Source organism: Drosophila busckii, chromosome 3L (assembly GCF_011750605.1).
Source record: "Drosophila busckii strain San Diego stock center, stock number 13000-0081.31 chromosome 3L, ASM1175060v1, whole genome shotgun sequence".
Taxonomy (NCBI): domain Eukaryota; kingdom Metazoa; phylum Arthropoda; class Insecta; order Diptera; family Drosophilidae; genus Drosophila; species Drosophila busckii.
Window position 1 is genome coordinate 16,253,220 of NC_046606.1, and position 23,748 is coordinate 16,276,967.

At 39.3% G+C, this 23,748-nt stretch overlaps 1 protein-coding gene across 2 annotated transcripts in view; it reads right to left on the minus strand.

The window, feature by feature from the left end:
- Nucleotides 1–23,748, minus strand: part of LOC108598326 (CG32206) — a 60,029-nt gene that overhangs the window by 8,400 nt on the left and 27,881 nt on the right. Inside the window, exons 6-11 of one of the 2 annotated variants that reach the window (XM_033293596.1) lie at nucleotides 22,742–22,833; nucleotides 21,830–22,066; nucleotides 20,388–20,546; nucleotides 15,294–15,472; nucleotides 4,763–4,950; nucleotides 970–1,614 (exon numbers count right to left, since the gene is read on the minus strand). In XM_033293596.1, coding sequence (XP_033149487.1) covers nucleotides 970–1,614; nucleotides 4,763–4,950; nucleotides 15,294–15,472; nucleotides 20,388–20,546; nucleotides 21,830–22,066; nucleotides 22,742–22,833 — 1,500 coding nt within the window. Of the gene's footprint in view, nucleotides 1–969; nucleotides 1,615–4,762; nucleotides 4,951–15,293; nucleotides 15,473–15,540; nucleotides 15,618–20,387; nucleotides 20,547–21,829; nucleotides 22,067–22,741; nucleotides 22,834–23,748 lie in introns of those variants that run through there. The other variant, XM_033293597.1, reaches the window with a different exon arrangement.

Consider the following 23,748-nt stretch of genomic DNA (forward strand, 5'->3'; position numbering starts at 1 on the left):
AGCAGGTGCAGCAAGCAGCAAGTACAAGAAAAAAAAGCAGCGACTTGACAACTTCAACAAAATGTCGAGCTTAGCTCCAAAGTTGCACTTGGCATAAACTTTGCAATTTAACTTAATATATATATATATATTGACTGCGTTTTTATAAAACTGTAGCTTACTACTAAAAACTAAAATCAACCCAGACCTGGTGAGTATTTGCTTAAGACTTGAAACAAATATCAGATTTGAGTAACACCAGCAATAACTTTCAACATGAAAATAAAAATTTGTATGCATGTTCTTTTACTTCGATAAATAATAACAAATTTTTTATTAATAATACATTTTCTGAGAAACTTTATTTTGTCCTATTTAACTATTAGAAACTAAATTTAACGCAGACCCGATAAGTTTGTATAGTTGCGTATACGTATCGTTTATAATAATTAGAAAACGCGTGCTCACTAGGAAGTAATTAAGATGCCTATAAGGACTTTCATAGTATTTCTTTTATTTGTTGTGCATTTTTTAAGTCGCCGGAACTTAACTCAGCCCCAAATTAATTCAAAACGTATGTATAACTTATTTTAAATAAAAGTAAAATCATGTAAACGTTTTTTACCTTTGAGTGTTCATAAGTAAGTGAGTTTATTTATTTTAATTGTAGCCTAGAATTAAATTCTATGGTACAATTAGTATAGCCAGAGCAACAAAGCCCTTCAGGCTGAATAAATAATGAATAAGTGAATAAAAATAAATATAATAATATTTGGCAGTACAGATGTCTTTTTGATATTCTTAGCTTCAAATTAAATTTCAAATTGTTTAACTCACTTTTAAGTTTTTAACTGCGCGCCTATGAGTAGGCAACAGCTTAACGCTGACTTGGAGTAAATCTTACAGCTTAAAGTTAGACTTTAACAATATCAAAATAATTTAAACTTGTAAATTGTATTACACAATTTTCAGTCGAAGTTTTTCACTCACCAAATCTCTGCCCGTGCTCACGTAGCTCTCGAGCGGACTGCAAGGGCGCTGCTTGTTGCCGCCCATCAAAGCGCTGCTGCCGCTCACTCCACTCCCAATGGCCGTGTGATCACAAAGCTTGGGCGTCTCATAGTCGTAGATTTCCAGCATGAGGCGTCGCTTGCCCTTGGTGCTGATGAGCGAGACCGCGCTCTGACTGCTCTTGTCCGCACTCACAACGGCGGCGGCGACGCCACTGCCATCGCGCGTTGATTTGCCGCCCGAAATGTAATTGAGGCTATCCTTGATGCCACCTAATTGTTGCTTGCCAGCTGCGCCAGAGCCGCCACTTTGATAGCCGCTGTACTTGTTCTCCTGATTGAACACGCTCGACTGCGTCGGCCCATAGATGTAGGTGTCCACCGGATTCCAGGCATTGTCAATGTTGACACGCAGATTGCGATTCAGCTTCGGATTGCTGGCGCTATAGTAATAGTTGCCATAGTTGCTTTGATTCAGCAGCGTCGGTTTGCCGCCATCGGCCGACGAGGCGACCGGGGGTGGTGGCGGCGGTTGTCCTGTGGTCACGCTAGTCGATTTGATTGGCATGTAGGTGCCGTAGCTGTCCCACATGCGCAGTCTGGTTATCCAAGGTGGCAAATCGCTCTGAGGGCGAAAAAGAAGACAGCGCATGTTATTGTTTAATTCACTTGTTGACATTATATTAGTGTTACAAAACCCACCCCCCGAGCACACTTCAACAACCAGTTGTTCTGTCTGTCTGTGCTTAACGCATTTTTCATCTTTTTGCCTTTGCTTACATGGAAATGTAAATGCTTTGTTTTTGTTAGTTAGCGCACACTTGACTTTTGCCTTTTGTTGCACACACTCTCCTCGCTCTCTCCACTGTTTGTCATATGTCACATAGTCAAACAGCGACAGAGAGAGAGAGCGAGAGAGAGCGTCAGTTGCAAGTGTGAGTTATTTGTCTTTTAATGTTTTGTCACTGCTGTTGTCATGTTTTCTGCTTATTCTTCTGCTACATCTTCAACAGGCTGTTTGCAGGCATTAAATATTTTTACTTACTCTAGTCCCCCTCTTGTTGTTTAGGCTCTGATTGCTGTTGACTGTGTTAATAATGAAAAGACAGTAACAAACAGCTGCGGCTACGCCAAGGCTATAGCCCGAGGGGAGTGGGGCGCGCATCCAGCTGTGCGTCTTAGAGCTTTGCTTTTGTTTCTCACTCTTCAATCATTTAGTATATACATATGCTGATTAATTAATGCTCAATTCGGACAGTTTTTATGACAGCTTGGAAGCACATATTGAAATTTATTATTAATCTTAGTATATTTCTCAAAATTGAAATTTGAGTTTAACTGTATGGTCATCGTAGTTTATGGAGAAACACATCAAAATGAATAAGAAATATAACATTTTAATTTGCTTTAATAGTTTAGATTTTCTGAACGTTCAAACACAAAATATGCAAACAATTAGAGTCATTACTGTATTATTATTTATTATCAGTATTAATGATTAATCTATTTAATTTCAACGAGTTGCTGGAATACGTTTTGAGCTGCAGTGCCACAGAATCTTAAATCAACATTAAGCCAATACAAAATCAGCCTTGAGCTGGTTTTGGGTAACTCCGAGTTCTCTTTTGCTGGCATTAGACATTTCTTATGAATCGCATCAGCTTTTTTCACCGTAACTTATTATTCCGAGCAATTTAATTTCCTAGAAGTTCTGGGCTTCTCACTATTTTGTAGACCAAAATTTCTAAAGGCTTCCGTTGCACCCCTTCAAGTGTTTTATTCTCACACTCTTGACTCATTGTCTAAAAACTTCATTCCTGATTTGAAACGCTTGTTGTGTATTTAAGGGGAAGTCCCTTGTCAGTATCAAATCAACTTGTTAAGCTGCTAAGTGATTTTGAATTGGCTCTCCTACGATTTTTTGCTCTAAGTGCTTACACGAACATAACATGGAGCTGCTTTCTAATTTCTAGGACGAGAAAACGCTCTAGGTGGGTTAGCTGTACAGCAGGATGTTACCAATTGTGTGTGGTTACCATAAATGTCGCGGCAGCAGAGCCAACAGTTTTTATTTTATAGCATTTATTCAGAGCTTGCTCTCAATGGTATTTGCCATCTCGCTCCAGCTTCTAGTTTTCATTGTTTTGCGTTCTTTTTTTGTGTGTAGAGTTTTAACTTTGCTTCTTAATTTAAAAAGTTTGTTTGGTTTTGCTGTAGCATTTTTTCCGTTTTGTAAATTCGCTATAACTTATTTTCATTTATTTTTGTGTTCTTTTTTTCGCCCACGTAACAATTGCTGCTCTTAGAGCTTGCCCTCTCTCTCTCTCTCACTCACTCACTCACTCACGCAGCTGAGCTCTGGCTCTGGCGCTGGCTGCCTTCTGTTTCAAGTGTTGATTGTCGTTGTTGTTGTTGTTGTAGTTGTTATACCTGCTGTTTGTTTTTGTCGCTTTTGTTGCTGTTACAAAATTCATGAACTGTTTTTGCTGCTGCTCGTTCGCTCTGTTTTATTTTACACATATTTTTGTTCTGTCACTTTTTATTGTGCCAGTGGCCTGCAGAGCGAGAGCGAGAGCGCGAGCAAGTGTGTGTGTGTGTGTGTGTGGGTGTGTGTGTAGGTGTTGCTCTGCAAAGTTGTTTTTGCACAGCCGGCAGCATTTCATTTTTATATCTCTTTTTCAATTTAAAAGTGTAGGTGAGGCAACTGCAATTGACACGGACACTGCATACAGCAGAGGGGTCGCAAACAAATGTGTCAGGCGGTGGCGTGTTGGGGGCGGGGGCGACTCTGCACGGAGTTCTTGAACTCCATTTTTCTTTAGTTTTTAGAACACGCAAAGCTGAACAGCTGATGAGCACTTATTTTTCTCAGCTGGCTTTGCTTGGCAGTTTCTATTTCAAGCTATTAATTGGCACTAAATTCTTTTACACAAGTGTATAAATTCGATAGCTGTCTAGACGGGGAGTGACCCCGCAGTAAAGTTGCGACAATTTATGGTGGCAAACCAAGCACAGGTGACAACTGAGCCTAAGCGCAGTTAACAGCTGCCGAATAACAGAGTTCAATGCTCAAAGAGCGCTAAACTTAAAGCTGGCTTGAAATGTTAAGTGCGCTCGTCGCGGTGCTGTTATTAACAGATTGTGTAAGTAGCCCAGCTTATGTCAGGCTGTTATTTACAGATAACGCTCACGCACACTCTTGCGCTCTTGGTCTCGTTCACTAACAGAGTTCGCACCTTGATACAATTTACAGGCTGTTAGGCAGCAGCAACAAAAAAAAAAAAACGCATATTTAATATGCGAATGCGACTGCGACTAGATGTTTTCGCCTTTGTATTAACTCTAGTTGTTGTTATGTCAGTGTCGCAATTTGACGCAGCTGATTGTGCCCGCTGGGCAAACTTCTTGAAACAAGCAACAAAATACTTTCGCCACATTTCAGCAGCAGAGGGTTTTACTTAATTATAAATTGTATTATCTTACTCACATACAAAGTTGAGCCTACATTTTAATTGGGTGAGAAGACAAAGTGTCGCCTCGACTGGCACTAATATGTGTGTGTGTGTGTGTGTGTGTGTGTGTGTGTGTATATAGAAATCAAGACAATAGACAAGCAAATCCGCCGCTGGCAGAGAACACAACGCGTTTAAGCGTACAATGCAAACAACTCCGCCCACTCATGCATTTTATGCATTTATGCAAACTGTTACGGCCCATCCCTCCACCACTCCACCACTCCGGCACTCTGTGAGGCTTCAAACGATTCCACTCACCCGTCCCAGCGTATTGTTGTCGTGTATCGCCTGCTGCAGTATCTGTAGATTGTAGCTGGTGAACGATAACCAAATCAGGTCACCAGGATATCCGTGAAAGTGGTACGTGCATGTTGTATTCGGCGGAAGCGTGTGACGCGGACTCACAATGCGTCCCATGCGGCCGCGACGTGAGAATAGCACATCATCTGCAAGAGAAGCGAGAAAAAATACAACATTATACCAGCTCTAGGGGTAAGAGGGGAAGCAGAGTGCGCCAGATTATGATATATGCATAGAGCACAGATGTATCTACACATATATATGCATATGTGTGTTTTTTATGTGTGTGTTGTGTGTGTGCTGTCAACTCACAACCGTTAGTCGCCATTTTTTAATATGCTCTAAGAACTGTGTACGACAAGCGGCTTACAAGTGATTTGGGTTAATTTACACTGCGCTGTCAAGCAGCTTTTTATACGTTAATGTTATGCATTATATGCCGTTAACTTTAATATTATATGTATATAATATGTATATATGAATATACATTGTATGTATTATAGGGTGGACCTTATTTTTCAAAATTATATTATAAAGCGTCTACTATATTCTTATTAAATTTCTGTTAGTCGATGAACAATACGTAAAGCTTAAATATACATGGGTGTGGCAGCGAAATTGCTAACGATTGAATATTACTTCAATTTCATACTATTATGCCCGGGGCCAATTCCGTGGAATAGTTTTTCCCGGAATCACAAAGCGCACAATCCGCTGGCGTTCGATGCTGCAATTCTCGGAATTCTGTAACAGAGTTCTTTGACATTTTCGCATGGAAATCCCATTTCACTGATTTCTATGATACCCCTGATACATATTTATACAATATAATTATGATAAAATTGATTGAACGGTGAAATTAAATTTCCTGCTAGGCATATTCGCAACTTTGTAAAATTCTGTTTCAATAAATTTATATGCATTTTGTTCTCTCTTCTTTTATAAAATACATTTATTTTTAATATTTTTTTAAATTAATTTCAAACATGTGCTTTCCGTAACAATTTTCATATACTGATGATTTATAATTTTTTTTTTTAAATATTGTTAACAATACCAAAAGGTACGCCTTGCAAAAAGAAATAAGGAGCACTCTAATATGTATGCATACGCGATATAACTTTTTGCTAAGAATTTAAATCAAGTCATCAGTATTCAGCAAGAAATTCTAGCCCGCTTAGCAGCAGTATTATGTCTTTATTTGGACTGTTTCTGTTTGTGTCATGCTACTCATTCAATAAAAATAAATTTTTATGACAATGTCGCCAGGCGAGAGCCATTGGCATATGACAGACATTTGCCATAAAAATATATATATTTGTTGGAGACACGCTAGCGGGCTGGAGAGTTATAAATAGCATATGAAGTATTAAGGGAATAGCAGAATGAAGGCAATTAATGCTGTCAAATGCTTCAATTGCAGCAAGTGCTGCACGTTAATTAAAGTTATCCTGGAGTTGTTGCTGGAGGCAGCAAACAAAACCGAAACAAACTGGTCAACCAAGGAGCAACAATGGCAACAAGGGCAGCGGCATCAGTCAAGGGACAACTTTGGCAACTTTTGCTTCAAGTGACAAATTAAAAACGCCAGGCGAAGGGAAAATCGAAACAAACAAGCAAACCAAAAAGAAAAATGAAAAGCGAAACTCAGTTCGCGTTTCAATTGCTAAAAGTCGCACGATTTGCTGCAATGCGCCAATGCAGAACAGGTGGCAAGCAAAGCGAATGAGTGGCAGGCAGCGGCGGCGGGAGTCACAAAGATGTCAAGTGAGTGGGTGGCAAGGTGGCAGTCGGCAGTCGGCAGGTGGCAGCCTGTCTGCCGCTTTTGCTCAGTCTCTGTTTGTCAATGGTATTGATGATAACACCTGGGCCTGAGAGCGATGTTTCAACTACAACGACAGCTTTTCAACTTCAGCTTGATGTAGCGCCAAAGAGTTTTGATGTGCCGCATCGAGTGGCAAGCAGACGACGACGACGGCGACAGCAAAAGTTGCACCCAGCCAGCATACACAGCCACTTGCCACACACAGAGCACAGAACACGGGCAAAAGTTGCCATTTGGACTGGGCGAATGAAATGCGAGCATTGGGCTCACTCATAGATTTCAGTCTATGTGTGTGTGTGTTGTTGGCTGCTGCCACATGCCACATGCCGCACAAAGCTAATACATTTTTATGAGCTTTTTATTGTCACATTGCGCTGGTTGTGCACATTTTTTCATGCTTATGCCACACATAAAGCGAACGCGAAACGTCTTGAGTGCCACTTAAGGCTTGGGCTTGCTTTAAGGCAATCTGCGGGGTTGACGCTTGATGCCTGAGACATTTAAAGGCTAAATTGTGGCATATGCTATGTTATGCTGTCAACAGCATTATGTTACACAATAATAAACTAAAGGTCTGGCACAAATCAACAAACATTAGCTTAAGCATTGAAAAACAAAAATGATAAGAATACTATGTAATGAATGGTTAGAAATAACAGAGGCTGTTAGCTTTACATAATTGGGCTCACATGCGCTGTAAAAGTAACAGAGTTAGCACAAGCTGTGACAAAACTCTTATACTGTAATCAAATTAATGCTCGGTGCTTATAATGATTAATCTAATAAAGGCTTTTAAATTACAGCTATGACTAGCTCCGATTTAAAATTCATTTGTCAATAATATATTTTTACGTATTTCGTTAGTCAATGAATTTCAACAGTTTTGAATGCAAAATGGTCAGAGGATTATATTGCATTGGCATAATCATAAGTTTACAGTTGCGCAGCTTATGCAAATTTAGTGGAAATGCCAAATGCCAATATTGGGCGCATAAAATATGCGCCAGGGCCCATTAAAAGATAGGCATAAAACTGCATATTAAATAGCCATATCAAGCCGCCTGCTCTTTGCTGGCAAAGCTAATTGTTTGAGTTGGAATTTATTAAACTAAAAACCAAACTGCAGCTAACAGGCATGCATAATAAATAGGGGATAAGAGTGATAGAAAGAGTGAGAGAGAGTGGGCAATTGGATTTAATTTGAACAACATCGTAAAACAACAAAATTGAAACAAGCAATCAAACAACAGACCTGCTGCCAGCACTCAATCAAGAGCAAAAGTGCTAGAGCGAGAGGGAAAGGGAGAGGAGTGCGAGCTCTTAGCTGGCCGCAGCAATCAATAAAACTAACACCCCATAATTTAATGCCAAAATGCGTTGCGCGCACACACACACAAGCACACACACAATTGCCGACTACATTTTGTGGTTGTGGCCGCAAAAACCCAAATGCACTCTAATAATAAATCGCAAAAATAACAATTTTATTGCCACGCTTGCGGTTTGCCACAGTCCCCGAAAACTACCGTTACACCTTAACTCACAGGCTCGCACTTACACACACAAACACACACACACACACATGCACATTACACATACATTAACTGTATTTGTGTGTGTTGTCGGCGGCGGCGGCTCGATAGTCAAATCTCACACTTTATGGCACGCTGATAAGCATATTATTATTATTGCTACTATTACGGCACAGGTCCAATGATTCACACTATTTCGCGCTCCCCGCCTCACCCCCACCCCTCTACACATCATGCCTTGCTGCTGGCGGTCCTTGAATTATTTCCGTATGCGCGCCATTGTTATATTGCTGAATGCTGAATGGCGTCGCCGCCATTTTGTATGGCAACGAAATTTATTACATCCACTGCAGCTGAGATCGAAACTTTGCCAACATTTGCGCCCCACCCAACGACCGCTGAGCACATAAACACATGTGTATATCTGTATGTGTGCCTGTCTGTGGATGTGTGTGTGTGTGGGTGAAATGTTATTTTGGTTGTGTACTAACGTTAACTAATTCACATGGCGCACAAAATGGCAATGATTGCATTTCCTATAAATATAAGCAATGCAATATGAATTGCCGCACAGAATTACAAACACACACACACACACACATGAGCATTGACTCTACCATATTCGACAGTTCGTAATAATATTTCGGTATTTGTTTTCAAATCACAGCCTTGTGCATCGAATCTCCATGGGTGGGCGCCTTTGTTCGCCCATTGAAATATTCATGGGCAGCATTGAGTGCAAGTTTAATGCACAAAGGCTTAAAATTTGAAACATCTAATGCACAACCCATGCAGCTGCACTTGGACAGCAATATTTTATATTGTATAGTCGCATTTAGTCTTCTGTGTGTTTTGCCGCGAGCTAAATTAAACGCTTCTAATGAGGTAGACAAGCAGTCGAACATTTGCAATGGCACAGTAGATAATTGCATCTAAAATATGCGTTTTTAATGTTTCTTAAATTTAAAAACATTTTGTTTTTAATGTTTGTGAACAATAAGTACTTGAGAAATAATTTTAGTCTCAGTTGGACAAACATACGCAAGGCACACGAAATTTTAAAATTGAAATAAATTGCAATTGCAATAAATTTAAAGATTTAAATCAACTGTATACTATTTGTTTCAACCAGTTTGTCGTTTTGTTGTTTATGTTGAACATTTAGAGTATTATGGAATCATTTAAGAAAGAAGATAACAAAAGACTTAGGGTCTCGACGCTAGCTCATAAACTTTTTTATACATTATAATAATATGTAATATAATACAAATTATTGTGTTTTCTCTTTAAATCTATTCAGTGCACTATGGAGCAACAAATTGTCAGATATACACGCACCCAATAATCAAGATAGTACTACTAACACATAGTAGGAACCTGTAGAATGAACATCCATTTAAAACTTCAATGATTTTTGTTGTTTTCTTGAAGAAATAATTATTATAAAATGCACTGTGCAATTCACTTTAATTTTTAGCACGTGCTGTTAGTTTGCAACAGCTGACTCTAACAGCTGTTATTGAAAAATTGGACTGTAAATTTAGCATTTTTGGTACGTAATATAACAGCTTGAACATTTTTAAATTAAAACTGTTCAATTCTGCATACTTGTACAAATCACATTTATGCCCTTTTGCCTTGAAATAATAAATAAATTTAAAATTGTGCATCTGTTTCATTACTTGGAAATATTTCAGCTTCAATATATTTAAATTTGCCTTCAACTGAAACACACTTTAATACTTAACTATTATATAATGAGCTTATGAACGATAAATTAAATACAAATTGTATGGGAATTTAACCTAAAATGGTGAAATAGTTAACATATGCATAAGTTTGATCGAAAAATTTCAATTTCTTGCTCTATATCTGTTTAAGCTTCCACTGTGTGTTCAGCCTTGCATAACTGGAGTGTAATTTAATACAAATTTATTAATGAGACTAATATGCATTTACCTTGGAGCAAACTAATAGCATTTATTAATGCAAATAAATATTATTAATAAGCACTCTACGCTTCAGGCAGACATTGATAACTTAGAAATAGATAAACTGAAATTCAAATTCGCTACTTATAGTTTGAGTTTCTACATCTTTAAAGTAAATTTCTTCACTTTCTATTAATTATTTATACAAGCTGATGTATGCTTTGACAGCTGTGCAAATTAATAACAACACGAGCATAAACAAATAGAAAAATAAAGCTTTGGTCAGCAAAAATAAATTATATGTTGCTAACTATGAATGAATGCCAGCCAGAAAATAATTTTAGTGCGCTAGTAAGTCAATTAAGTTGCTAAATGTGTGCCATATACTATAGCTATGTGTATATATATATATTTTTATGTGTGTATGTCCTGGCAAGCGCCTATGGTTATAGTTGTAGTTATAGTTGTAATTGTAGCTATAATAGCAATGTCTGTGGGGTTGCTGTCAATTAATATGCAGAAGCATGCGCCTCGGGGCGTTCAGCAAATTGGGCTGATATATTTCTGATTAGGCCAATAATTGGGCCAGAAATACACGCAGCTAATTGCAAACATGCTACACACGCACCCACACACACACATACACAGAGTAGAAACATAAACAAAAACAGACAAAAAGTGTCAAAGTTGCTGAGAGCTTGGCTTTGATTGGTTTTTGGAAATTGATTGAACTGCTTGGCCTAAGACACTTTTGCACATGAATAAATACATAAGTAAATGCAATATTTATTTGTGCAAAGGTAAAGTTAATAGCAATCAATGGCTAGAAAAATAACAAACGCAGCCCATTGACAAATGCACGTTTAAATATTTATTTATAGAAAGACTCAGAGCGAGGGGGAGGAGAGTTGAGCAAACAAAATATTGTCGTTATGTGCAAATATGCTAATTTCTTGTTTGCACAACAGCATCCACACATTGTTATTTCAACCCACACAACCACCCAACCTAGCAAGGGGTGGGGAAGGGTGGTGTGGGGTGGTGCTGGCTGCTTGTTATATTCATTGCCAGTTTGTCGCATGCTCTCGTGCTCTGCTATTTGCCGCTGATTGCAAACAAAATTGCAACTCAATAAACAACAGCTTCATGTGCAACGTCTAGTTGCACCACCACCCAGCAGCAGCTGCTTGGCTTTGGCTTTTGTTGTCTGCGATATCAGCCAGCCAATGACCTCATTTGAATGCATGGCATTGAGTTCGAGTTAGAATGTGGTTCGATTTTATCACAAATTTACCCATAAAATGATGTTTCCGCTTTGTTTTGCGCTCGGCGTTGGGTGGTTTGCAAATTTTGTGTGTTTGTATTTGAAATTTCTTTTGCCTGCTGCCAGCTCCGCTTGAATGTTGACTTTATGAAATTATAAGAAAGCATCAAATTTTCAACAAGTTGCCGCCTACGCACCCTCCAAAGTTTGCTCTAGAACTTTGACGCTGCTGTAACAACAGCTGAGCTGCAGTTAGTTGACTTGCGTCGAGTTGAATCTTAAAAAACTTTGAAGCACTTTGATTTCGTTTCGACGGTTTTCAGTTTTCAGTTTTCAGCTCTCTCAGCTTAACAGTTGCTCCGACAATAATCCGTAAATCAATAAAAATGCCAAAGCAACTTCCGGCTCCAGCCTCATGTGAAAATGTATCTACTCTAGCACAATAAACATCTGAGTAAGCTTCAATGTGTATGTAGATACGTATATGTATGTGTGTGTTTGTGTGTGTGCCTGCATCCTTCTACAGTTTGTTTGCAATAAAATGCTGTAGACTTTAGCCTCGCTTTTGAGCATATTTTTGTGAGAAGTAAAGCAAGCGGCGCTGCTCTCGCATCTATTCATACAAATCACTGGGTAAACGCTTTTTGGCTTCAACGGAAATGTTTCTCAGTTTGTATTGCCATAAATTTACAGCAAACACACACATACATGTGTGAGTGTGTAAGTGTGTGGGTGTGTACGCGTGTGTGTCTGTTTGGCTGTGCATAAATAATTTGCTGCAAATCTTACAGCGATTTCATATAATAATTTATTAGGCCCACACCATATCACATCAAATTCTTTGCTGCCGTCGCTCCCAACTCGAGACTGCTCCACTGCTCGACCGAGCTAAGGGTGCGAGCGTGTTTTTGTGGTCGCGTTGAGCATGTGGGCGGGGTCACAATTCGAGTGTCAGCAAGTTGATTAGCGTTAATTAGATGGGCCAGCTTTTGCTGGAGGGTGTAGTAATTAAAATGGCAACTTAGTGTGCGAATTGACAGCAAAATTGATTGAGCTTGTTGCCTGTCGACTTAGTCGGCATCAAAGCAAAGTTGTCGGCTCAAAGCGCGGCTTAAGTCAGCGGCCATAAATTTGTAGCAGGAATTTCTTGCAACTTTTACTTTTCATTGCTGTATTGCAACATTGATTAAGACTTCACCTTTAATCAATGTTCAATCGATCGTAGTGCAGCAAAAGTTTTACTCGCAATTACAGTCTAATTGCTTCATGTAAATTCCAGCAGGTGCAACAACAATGCGCAGACTTTCGCTGCAGACTGTTACACAAGGCGTGGCGCAGCAGCAGCAGCAGCGCAGCCAACATTTTGCGGCAAGTTCAATTAGGAGAGCGTGGCGCGAGCGCTTATAAAACATTTATAATAGCCAAAAGGCAATAACGGGGCCTTGGGGGGCGACCAATACAAACAAAACAGCAGAGCAGCATAATTGTTTTGTTATTGATACATATACACACACACACACACACAGACACGCGCGCATACAGAGCACGAAATACCAAAAAGCGTGCGCTACAAATAAATTATTGCGGGCTGCAACATGATTTTAATTAAAGTTTTAACGAAAACCAAATATTTATCGTTTCATTTTGCTTTCAATTGTGCGCCACGCGGTTTTGTTTGCACAACAACAACAACAACAACAACAGCAATAACAATAACAACAACAAGCACAACATCATTAAGCAGCTAGCAACACAAAACACAAAAAAGAAATTCCAATATGTGCTGCATTTAAATATGTAAAACGTTAGGGGGCCGCTGTCATTTATTATGAACAGCAAAGGTCATTTCAAAGTTATAATAATGAGCTGAGCATATGTCTGCTGGTGTGTGTGTGTTTACCATATAAATAATGCCTGATAAACCTGATGTGCAAACAGAGCGCGTACCACGCGTCGTATGATTAACAAAATTGCAATTTTCGTTGCTGGTCACTGCATTCGGTTTTCATTTCGCTGATTTGCGCAGCTAAATCTGTTGCATATTTAATTTGATTTGATTTAGACATAACTTTTTCAATTTTGTTTCATTAAACGTTGCACAGCGCCAGGCTTTGTATATTGAGCTTTTAATTAAATTTGCTTTGCTGACTTAAAGCTGCAGCATTCAGACAAATTATATGTTATTCATGCTGAATTCTATTTTCATATAGATTACTAGTTCGCCTGGGAGCAGCGCTGACAAGCCAGACATTAGTCGGGTCTAATGATTATATTCAAAAGCAGCACAGCTGGGTAATTTCACAGCGCATTAAGCGTAAAGTCATGGCTAAAGCTAATGCTCTGAAATTCCACAAAAGTTAAGCGGTCAGAAATTAAGCAACAGCAGCAGCAGCAGCAGCAGCAACAACAACAACAACAACAAATAAATCAGTCAGTAGCTTAATGAGCACAAGAACAACACGAAGAAAAAGGGACAAGTCAACTAAGGCAGCTCAAAACTAATTTTGTGTAAATCTTTCACTCTCTCTCTCTCTCGCTCGCTCTCGCTCTCTTACTTATTTTGCTAAAAATTCAAATAAAACACTCAACCAAGCGCTACTCAAAAGTTATTAAGTGCAAATTAATGAGCATTAGCGCACACCACACTGCACACACGCACACAGTTGCAGACAAACACACATATATACGCAGCCGCTTAAAATTGTAGCCTACTTCGAGGCGCCCAAAAAGTTCGTTTAATAAATTCTTCAATTAAATGCAGCTAAGAAGCAAACTAAAAGCAAAGTAAGTCTGGATGAAGCTTCTAGTTTGCGTAATTGATGTGGAATTGTCGCGAAATCACGACGGACCTTGTATTAAATTAAAAAGAACAGAAAGTAAGACCAGGCCAATAAAACAAAATCAGTTACCAAATTACAAATGCAACATATACACATTGTAAAAACAAATAATATTAATGTATATCAACAATGTCAAAATTTTAATCCGCTCTCATTCATCTCGTAAGCAGGCAGCTTAATCTATAGGCTGGATTAGTTAACCACAAGTTAACTTAGAACTTCTAATTACTTTTACTATAACTTTTTGAATGAGTTAAAAAAATTCTAAATACTGAATTAAATAACAAATTTAACTTAAACAAACTCTTCAACTAAATTATGTTTGGGTAACAAGTTGAACGTTTTAGCAACTGCAAACAAACATGTTGCATTTTATCAGAAAATATTGCTCTGATAACTTTTGTGCTTAGTATCCGACTAAGTTTAATAAACAGCATAAATTAATAAGATAATCAGCATTGCATATATCACAACGCAAATTGATATCTGGCAACAGTTCTTCTTGATTTATGTGGGCAAATATGAAGACTCGAAAATAAACACAATTTGTCTAGGATTTACGAGTTGGTGTATCTAGCTCTTATAGTCGCTCATACAGGCGGACAGACAATTGGCTACATAAAGTCTGCTACGCCTTCTTCTGTTTATTACGCAGAAATGATTTGACGAAGCCGCTCCGCTGTTAATGAGAACAACTAACAAGCAAGTTGGCTTCAGCAGAAGTTGCAACTTAAAGGTAGAGTGCAAGTTTTGATTGTTGCAAGCAGCTTTGTGCTAATTAGCTCCCCCAGCCGAGTGTAGTGTTTGCTCAAGCAGCATTAATGAGTAAGCAATATAAATAATAATTTACAAATAAAACAATGCAACTTGCAGCACTGAGCGAGAGAGAGAGAGACAGAGAAGGAGAAAATGAGAACTGCAAAGAAATTAACTTGCAAATTTAAAAAAAGGAAATATTGAATGCGTGGCAACGAAGTACTCGGCAGTTCATTATGAATGCAACTGACCTAGTTTTGTCTGTGTGTGTTTGTGTGTGTGCCACGCCCATTACCATTAGTATGCGCATTAACATTTGCGACATTTGTATTTTTACTTACCCGGATTCGAGGCGTTTATATGGAATTCACATAGGTTCTTGGTGCCCTGCGCAAAGTCAAAGGAGTCCGAGTCGGTGAAGAGTATGTCGACATCCAGTTCGAAGCCGCGATTGGGAATGCCTTGCTGCAGTGGCGCCGAGAAGGGGCTGGAGTGGAAGGCGACGAGCATTTCCGCGCCACTACAAGTAAAAGAATAATTGCAAAGTTTAATTAATACAGTTTATGCCGTATAATGCTTATAAATTACTTTTCGATGTCTGACAACAGAATTGTGCAGCACAGATTGCGCATACGCCATGGGGCACTCCAATTAGAGAGGCGCGAGAAAACTAGTTTCACATAAATTTAATTTGCACAACCCGCCAAACAAGCCAAGTCGTAAAGTTTCGGACTCACACACACACATACAAGCAAAAACAGAAAAATAGAAGAAGCAGAAATAAACAAATAAATGTTGAGCGTGCCAGCTCGGACTGTGCCGTTGCGCCTAAAAGTATGACGCAGTACTCTGCTGTGTTTCGGGCTCGGCCATCAGTTTTGTACGCCGTCCGCCGTCCGCCCCTCCAGCTTATTTAAAGTGTCGAGCAGTCGTTTTGTCGTCTGCTTGTTTGCATTTTTGCTGCCAAATTAACTTTTTTCGCTGTTGTCTGCGGGTTGCGCAACGGGGGGCGCGGGCGCTCGAGTGGGCCGCCGAAAGTTTTAGGCAAATTTTTGTTGCTGTTTTTTGCTTCCTCTTCTTTTCTTTTTTCTGGCTTAACAAGCGACAGCCAAGTTGCGAATCTCCCAAACATTTTTGGGGCCCGTTTGTCTTATGATTTTTGGCTAGAAATTATGAAACGACAGCCGTGGGTGTTGCAGCATTTGTTGTAGACGCGGCGACGCCAGCGCACAGTTCGTAGCTGGCAATGACAGCGAGTGCCCATAAAATTTGGCCACTTTTGTTGCGCCGCCGCCGCCGCCGTCGACGACGACGACGACTGTCGTAAGCGTTTTTCAAGCGGTTTAAGTGAACTTAGCGCTGCGGCACTTCAAGAAATCAAATTTATTAAAGTGATTTCGGTCATTTCGGGTGCAATTTATATTTTTATATTTCATTTTTTAGCGCTGCAGATCAAAAGCTTTTCAATTTAAATATCAAATTGAATTTATACGCGGCGTATGCGTAATGTAAAGCACATAAAACTGCAAGCTCCCCCAGCAGCCCGCACCTGTCACATCAAAAGGCCAACAGCAAATGGCTTTTTAATACACGTGTAACTGCGGCTAAAAGACACAAGACATGCTGAGCAGTGCTTATTATTTAAACACCAATACACACGCACACAGTCACAAAGTCAGAGCACACGTGGTCACGTTGTTGTGGCTGCGGGGGTGGTGCTTGGGGGTGGCAGCTGCTGCAACGTTTTTTGTCAGTGCCAAGTGCAATAAACTGCAAATGAAAAGTGAATTAATTTTTAATAAAGCGCACAAATGCTGTCACTTTCTTTGTGCACAAATGCTCTGCGTGTGTGTGTGTCCCAGCAGGACACGTATCCTTAGTGCTGTTGTGCTGCCTGTATGCGTAGCATTTGGTTATTTAATGGCCTGCGGCACTTGCGGGTGTCGTAAAATCAACACAAAACCAACCAACGTCTCCACAGCTCCCTGGGCCTGGGCCTGGGCACCTCAATCCTGTCTATGTCCCTACTCCGCTTCGCTCCCTACTCTGTCCAGCGTGCTGCTCACAAATTTGCACATGTCTGACCGCAAATGGCAGCGTCATCTTGTTGCCCCATAGGGCATGCGAGAAATTTCAAGTGATTGGCGGCTCCCCCAGCAAATGGCAAATGGCAAATGGTCTGTGGATCTGGAGGCTCTGCCTGGCTAAGCGAATTATTCGCAATTTTGATGCACGCTTTGAGCGAAGCAAGCGAAACTGTTGCCTACGACTAATTGAACTAGTTCCAATGATTGACAACCCGTCGCTGCTGTCGCTGCTTGATGTGGATCAAAGCTAATCTAATGCCGCACATAACTTGCTAATGAAGTTTCAAAAAATTTAACGAAAAGCTTGAAAATTTGTTGAAACTAGACATATCAATTTTCAATCAAATTAAGCGCATTTATTGCTCGGCTTGAATCTTATATTATCATTAAAATATCTTACATTGAATAGTTGCAAAAGCAGTAAAAGAAAGTAGGTAGAGTGATTCTTAAAATTGTATAATAATCTTTTCCATAATTTGTATTATCCTAGCATTGTAACTAACTGAATTCAATTCACTTTTATGCGCTTGCTAGAATTTTTGGTCTGAGCATTTGTACGTCAGTTAACTTAGTGTTGTTTTTGAGGAACCCCATAAAGTCTGCAAGAAAAAAGTTTCGAACCGAGATGAAGCCATTTAATCGATACTTTCAACTGAATTTGAATTAAAGCAATAGAGCTTTAGAAAAATACATTTTACTTGATCATTTTTGTATCATGAGTTCTATATATTTAATATTTAATAATTTAAACGCATCTAATGTAGTTTATTTATTACAAATACAAATCCGCACTTTAAACTTTATTTTGGAGAATATTTTTCTTGCAGCTATTGACTTTTTTTTAATTTTAAGTTGCACGCAGCTCTCTCACTGCCTCAGCACAAGTCACACCTTAAACTTTACCCTTTAATTCTGCATCAACTGTTTTCTCTACTTTGAGCTTAATACAATCAATGAAACAAAAATATACTTCAACTTGCTCGATCGCTGCCTTTATCTTGGGAATATTTTAAACATTTATCCCAAACACACAACTATTTTACTCTTACTCAATTATTTTATATCTATACTATACTAGTACGCTATAAAATAGTTGAAAAACTTAAATTGAATTATGTAATGTATAATAATTTGCAAGGGCTTCGTAGTATATCGTTTTATGCTTCAACAATGAATTACAAAAATTATTTATAAAACTTTTGCTGTATGCCATAAAAATTAAGCAAAGTTGTTTGGCCTGCATAAAAGCTGTAGAGCAAACATATTAGTCAAAGTACTATATAGTCTGAGCCTCGACGACGCTTTTGAAGTTTTTAAGCACACACACATGAGAAAAAGAAGAAGAAAAACTTTGCTTATAAGCACACTCGATGCCGTAAGGTGCAGGCTAAAAGCTGAAAGCGCATACTAAATTAATATGCCATTTAAAAAGTTAACGCCTAAAAAAAATTAAGATGGCAGCATGCAAGTACTTAACGGTGCAACAGCTGCTGCTGCCAAGAAAAACAAATTGGAAAACTCAGCAAAGCGAAAAAGTGGGGAAGCGATAAAAGCTTGGGATGTGTGCTGGGAGGAGTTCAATAAAAATGCGCAGACACGTCAAGGAAATGTTGGCAGCTTGCAGCTTGCAGCTTGTTGCAATTTTAAGTTGCACAGGCAAATTAATAATTTTGCTGTGGCTGCGCTTACGCCACCCACCCACGCCCATGCTGACATCACAGCCAAGCATATACATTCTTGCTCTCTATTGCTTGCATGTGTGTGTGCTCATGTGTGTGTGTGTGTGTGTGTAATATTTTGTGGAAAGTCAGCAAAGAAGTTGCCCAGGCAAATTGTACGACTGTCATGTCTGAGGTGTCTGTAAGCCAACACTCACATATAACCAGCTGATGTTGCGCTCACTTTGTGTCCTTATATGGTCTGTGTGTGTGTGTGCATTTAAACTTTAGTGTTTATATTGTTACTGTGCAAGAAGCTGAAGGACAACTTTGGCAGCGTACTTAATGCCGCCTCCCCCCAGTCATCAGTGGTGCGTGGTCGTGGCTCGTGGGTGGATTTTCATCAAGCCAAGAGCCGCCTCGTCATCTTCTGTGTGCATTTTACGCTGCATGCATGCCTGATGCGTTTCATGTTTGCTTATAAGATTTCGCTCTCGAGAAGATGTCAATAAATGCAAGGGTACAACTCATTAAGGGATTAAGGCGCAAGGTGCAACGCACAGACTTCAGCCCCAATGACTTTTAATTTGCGGCCTGCCGCAAAACTTTCTAATGCTCAAGCACTACAAGGACAACAATCAAAGTTGATGCTTCACTTGCATTACAAGTAGCAAGGGCGAACTTCGTGCAGGCGCGCCAAAATTGCTGAGACCTCACCTGTTATGATCTCATAAATTGTGTTCTCTGTAATTATGCGCTGAAAAGTAGGCAATGTTTATTTAAAAGTTTTGACTAATGTTTGCCAATGAGTTTCTCGCTGTAATTGGTCGGTCCACGATGCTTTTTCATTCATCACAAAGCAAATAGAAGCTTCTCAATTTATCCTATATAAACCTATATATACTCTATATACTAAGTATATGAGTTGTTGCCCAGTTTTATCGAGCTTGATTTTAAAATTTAGCGTAGTTTTAGTTTCACTCTTTATGCTTGTAGAATTTAGTTTTTAACTTAAATAATTGCACTTTGGTTGGCTTTTTATATGAATTTATGGCAACAGTTCTGCCGCTTGCTTAACTTGGCAACTAATGAGCAAAGATTTTGCCATTGCATAAATCACATGCATCAAAATGTTTTCAATAGCAGCACATTTTGTATAGCCAAGCACACACACACACACACACATCCATATACGCTCACGTACACGCACAGATAAGTCTCTTTTTATGCGAGAGTGTGTCTATTTATGTCTGTCCCGTTGGTCGCTTTGTCGTCTGTCTGCGGAGCAACCCAATTTCCGGTTTTTCTTAAGCATTGCGCACAATTGCAAAGGCGCACACAAAGCCGCATGAACTGTGACTATGACTCTATATGTATGAGCATATGTATGCGTGTGTGTGTGTGTCTATGTGTGTAACTGAATTGGAACACATTCGCCCCAGGCCAACTGCAGTGCAGTGCACTAAAACTGCGGTCGACGATACAAGCACATGCATTACGCAGACTTACAAATTCACACACACACACACACACACAGTGACAGCACAACACATGCTCATTAAAATGGCGCTCTGTCTGCTGAAGCTTGTAAATGTATTATGAGTTATGCTGCGCTCATATTTATGTTTCTCATAAAGGAGAAACGGCGCTGCCACTTGGCATAACTGTATAGCTATAGTTCTCGACTTACCGCGACACAACGCGCGGCAACCAATCACCGCCGCAGTACTTGGCCAAGACGGGATCGTTGGTGGAGCTGCCATCGTAGAATATCAAGTGATCCCGTTCGCCCGTGCAGTCCGACCAGGCGCGGATGGAGCGTGAGGTCTTGTTGAAGCTGGCAATCGAGCTGTGAATGTGAAATGTGAATAAAGAGCGATGTGTAAATGTTATTGCGCAAATATTTCATTTCATAAAAGTTAGTGGGAGGTAAAAAAACATAAAATGCAATCAGCGCCAAAATGCAATGCAAACATTTTCATTTCACCAGAGACCGAACAACAGCATCAGACAGTTGTCCATTTGAAAAGCTGTCAAAGTTAATAGACAACACACACAATTGATTGCATGACACGCCGTTGATTGAATACTCTCTAAAGCATTGACAAAATGAGCAAAAAATTGTGACAAGACTGAAACATTTCCAGCAGCAGCAGATTGTTTGATATATTTTGTTGAATTTCAATGAATTCATTTCTATCTTATTCCAGATGCACCACTGATTGAAGTCGAAGTCTTTATCCAAAAAAATAAATAATAACAATAGCATAAGGGCTTATTGCTGATTTTTATGCTAAAATGTAATATTATTTATTATCTAATATTATTTAAATAAGCAACTAAAATAATACATTTAAAAAGTTGCGTAGCTTTAACTTTATTTAAATTATTTTTATTAGGGTTATTTGCTGTAGCTTATAGAAAAGTTTACGTTTTATTACTAACCAATATTTAGTAAATATTTAATAAAGAAAATATTTTCATTTTAAAATCCCTAAGTAAAGGAACACATTTGATACAATCCCAAAGTTAATATTAAACAACATGTCGTTTATAATCTTTAGTGCATGTTTAATGCTGCATGTCAGTTTAATCTTTTTTTGGTAAGCGTATTTCAATGCTGACATTTTATTTATGTTTGCATACAGCATTAAAATAAGTTAGTGGCATTCAGTCAGTTGTCAGCTAGTTTGTAGATCCGACAGACACACACACACACACACAATCAGTTTTAAACTCATTTGAATTGCATGTATTGTGTGCAAACATTTAATTGGAATATACATTATACATAGTACATGGCATGTGAAAGTTACAGCATAACCAAAAACGCTTCCAATTGCGCCCAGTTGCTCTAGCTGAGGCGAACAACTTTCATTTGATTTGAAGTGCTAACTACAACGGCAATGGCAACGGCAATGGCAACGGCAACGGCGACGGCGACGGCAGCTGCAACTTCAAGTTGCATTTGCAATTTGGCAAATTGAAATTTGTCATACAAATGCGACACGCTGCTTTGGTCTCACAAAATGCTAATGCTTATTTAATGCGCCTCATGCATGTTGAATTGCATTTGCGGGATAGAAAGAAGGATAGATAGGGATGGGGATAGGGAGCGCCTCTTTTACTTACCGCTTGACTAGGGCTTTGTGCTGATTCTCCTGGCTAACGGCAATCATGGCATGCTTGCTGGTTGGAACTTCTTTCTGCCGTATGGTCCAATAGCAGGTGACATTCCTTGGATACATACCAGGATAATTTGGGCTTTGCAGGCGACACTTGTTACGATAGCATTCATCGAATTGCCTGGTACAATAGGTGCCTGGTGTGACACGTCCCAGTTCCAATGGCTTATCGGGCAGGCCATACCTGTAAAATTGTTCACACACACACACACACTCGCATTTAGTAATGTGTATACATGTGAATGTTTCTGTGTGTGCATTTAATTCAGTCGAATCGTCTGTGCAGTATATTTGTTTGGTATTTAGGGCTTTACTCCTGGCTGCAATTTGCATAAAATGTGCCCGAACATTTCGCCCACCCATTCCCCACACCCCCCACTGAGCATTGACCATTGTTTAGCCTGCTAATGGCACACACATACCATGGCACGTGTATATATCCATTGAATTTGGCAAATATAAATTATCGTGTGAATTGTGTGAAATTTGTTGAGGCGTAAAAATACATTTCAATTGCTTTGGCTATTGCCATATCCTGCACACAAAGAGCGCAACAGACAGTCTGACTGACTGACTGACTGACTGACGGACACACGTTCGCTGTAGGACATAAATGGAAACCATTGCACTTGGTGTGCTGCCACGACGTTGTGGCTCATGTTTTATGCAATGCTCACATAGTATAAAGAAAAACTTTCGAAGAAAGCAAAAACTTATAAAGTCTTGCCTACCCATACATACATATGTGTATATATATGTTTTATATTTTGAAGAAGAAATGCTATTTAATTTAAGCAACAGTCCTGTCCCTATTTCGAGCACAATTGTTGTCGAGCAGACAATTTTGTAGCCAACTTACCTGACAACTGCATCGGACTGGCTAATAAATTTGTATCTTATGCTGAACTCAAAGGGCTTCTCATCTCGTATATTGCGTGGCGGATGAAATACCTGCAAAAATGCATAAAATACAACAAAAGTTAGAGTGTATATATATATATATAGGTTGGACTATAAGATTTGTGCTGCAATCTCCTTGCCCAGCTGAAATGACTTGAAAATTGAGTGTGGCAACAAGAGAGGAAATGCTGTTTGCCTCTGACTGCTTTTCAATTGACAAAAGACAACGATTGAGTTTTTGTTTGTCTGTGTAAAATATTTATTTGCTGCAAGAGCAGGACAGCTGCCAAGACAAAGCTCAAATGCACAGCGCTTGACTCGAGTTCGACTTCGACTTCGGTTAACATCAGTTTCTGGACTGGACTGGACTGGGCTGGGTACGAAAAGTTTACCATTTCCACACGCAATTTTCTTTTTAATTATGCAATCTGCAATCTGTGTTGTTGTCGCTGACCACGTCAACTCATCAACAGTTGCTGCTGCAATTTGCTGCCGTCGTGGCTTCCTCAATTTCGACTCGAGTGTGAATTGGCGCCAGACACGTTGATATTTCACATGAATTTTTATTAATTTTCATAATTTATGCGTTGCAAGCCGCTCCACTGTTGCACAGCGTTTGCCCAGGGCCAGAGCGCTTGTCCATTTGCTTTTATGGCAGCGCGTTTATTTAAAAATTAATCAAAAAGTGGCAAAGTGCGTTCAAGTAAACATTGCGCATACGCCAAGTAACCGCGAAAGTTGCTCAATTTAAAATAAAAATAAAATTAAATGCGGCAATTTGGCGCCCAACGAATTGAAAATACACTGGGTCATGCAATTTGATTGACTTTAATACAGTGTATTGAAGTAAATACAACGTATACGCCAAGTAACCTCAAAGTTGAACAACAAAAATATAGAAAATACAAAATTAAATGCGACAATTTGCAGCACAACAAAATGCACAGTTCTAAATTATTTAAAACA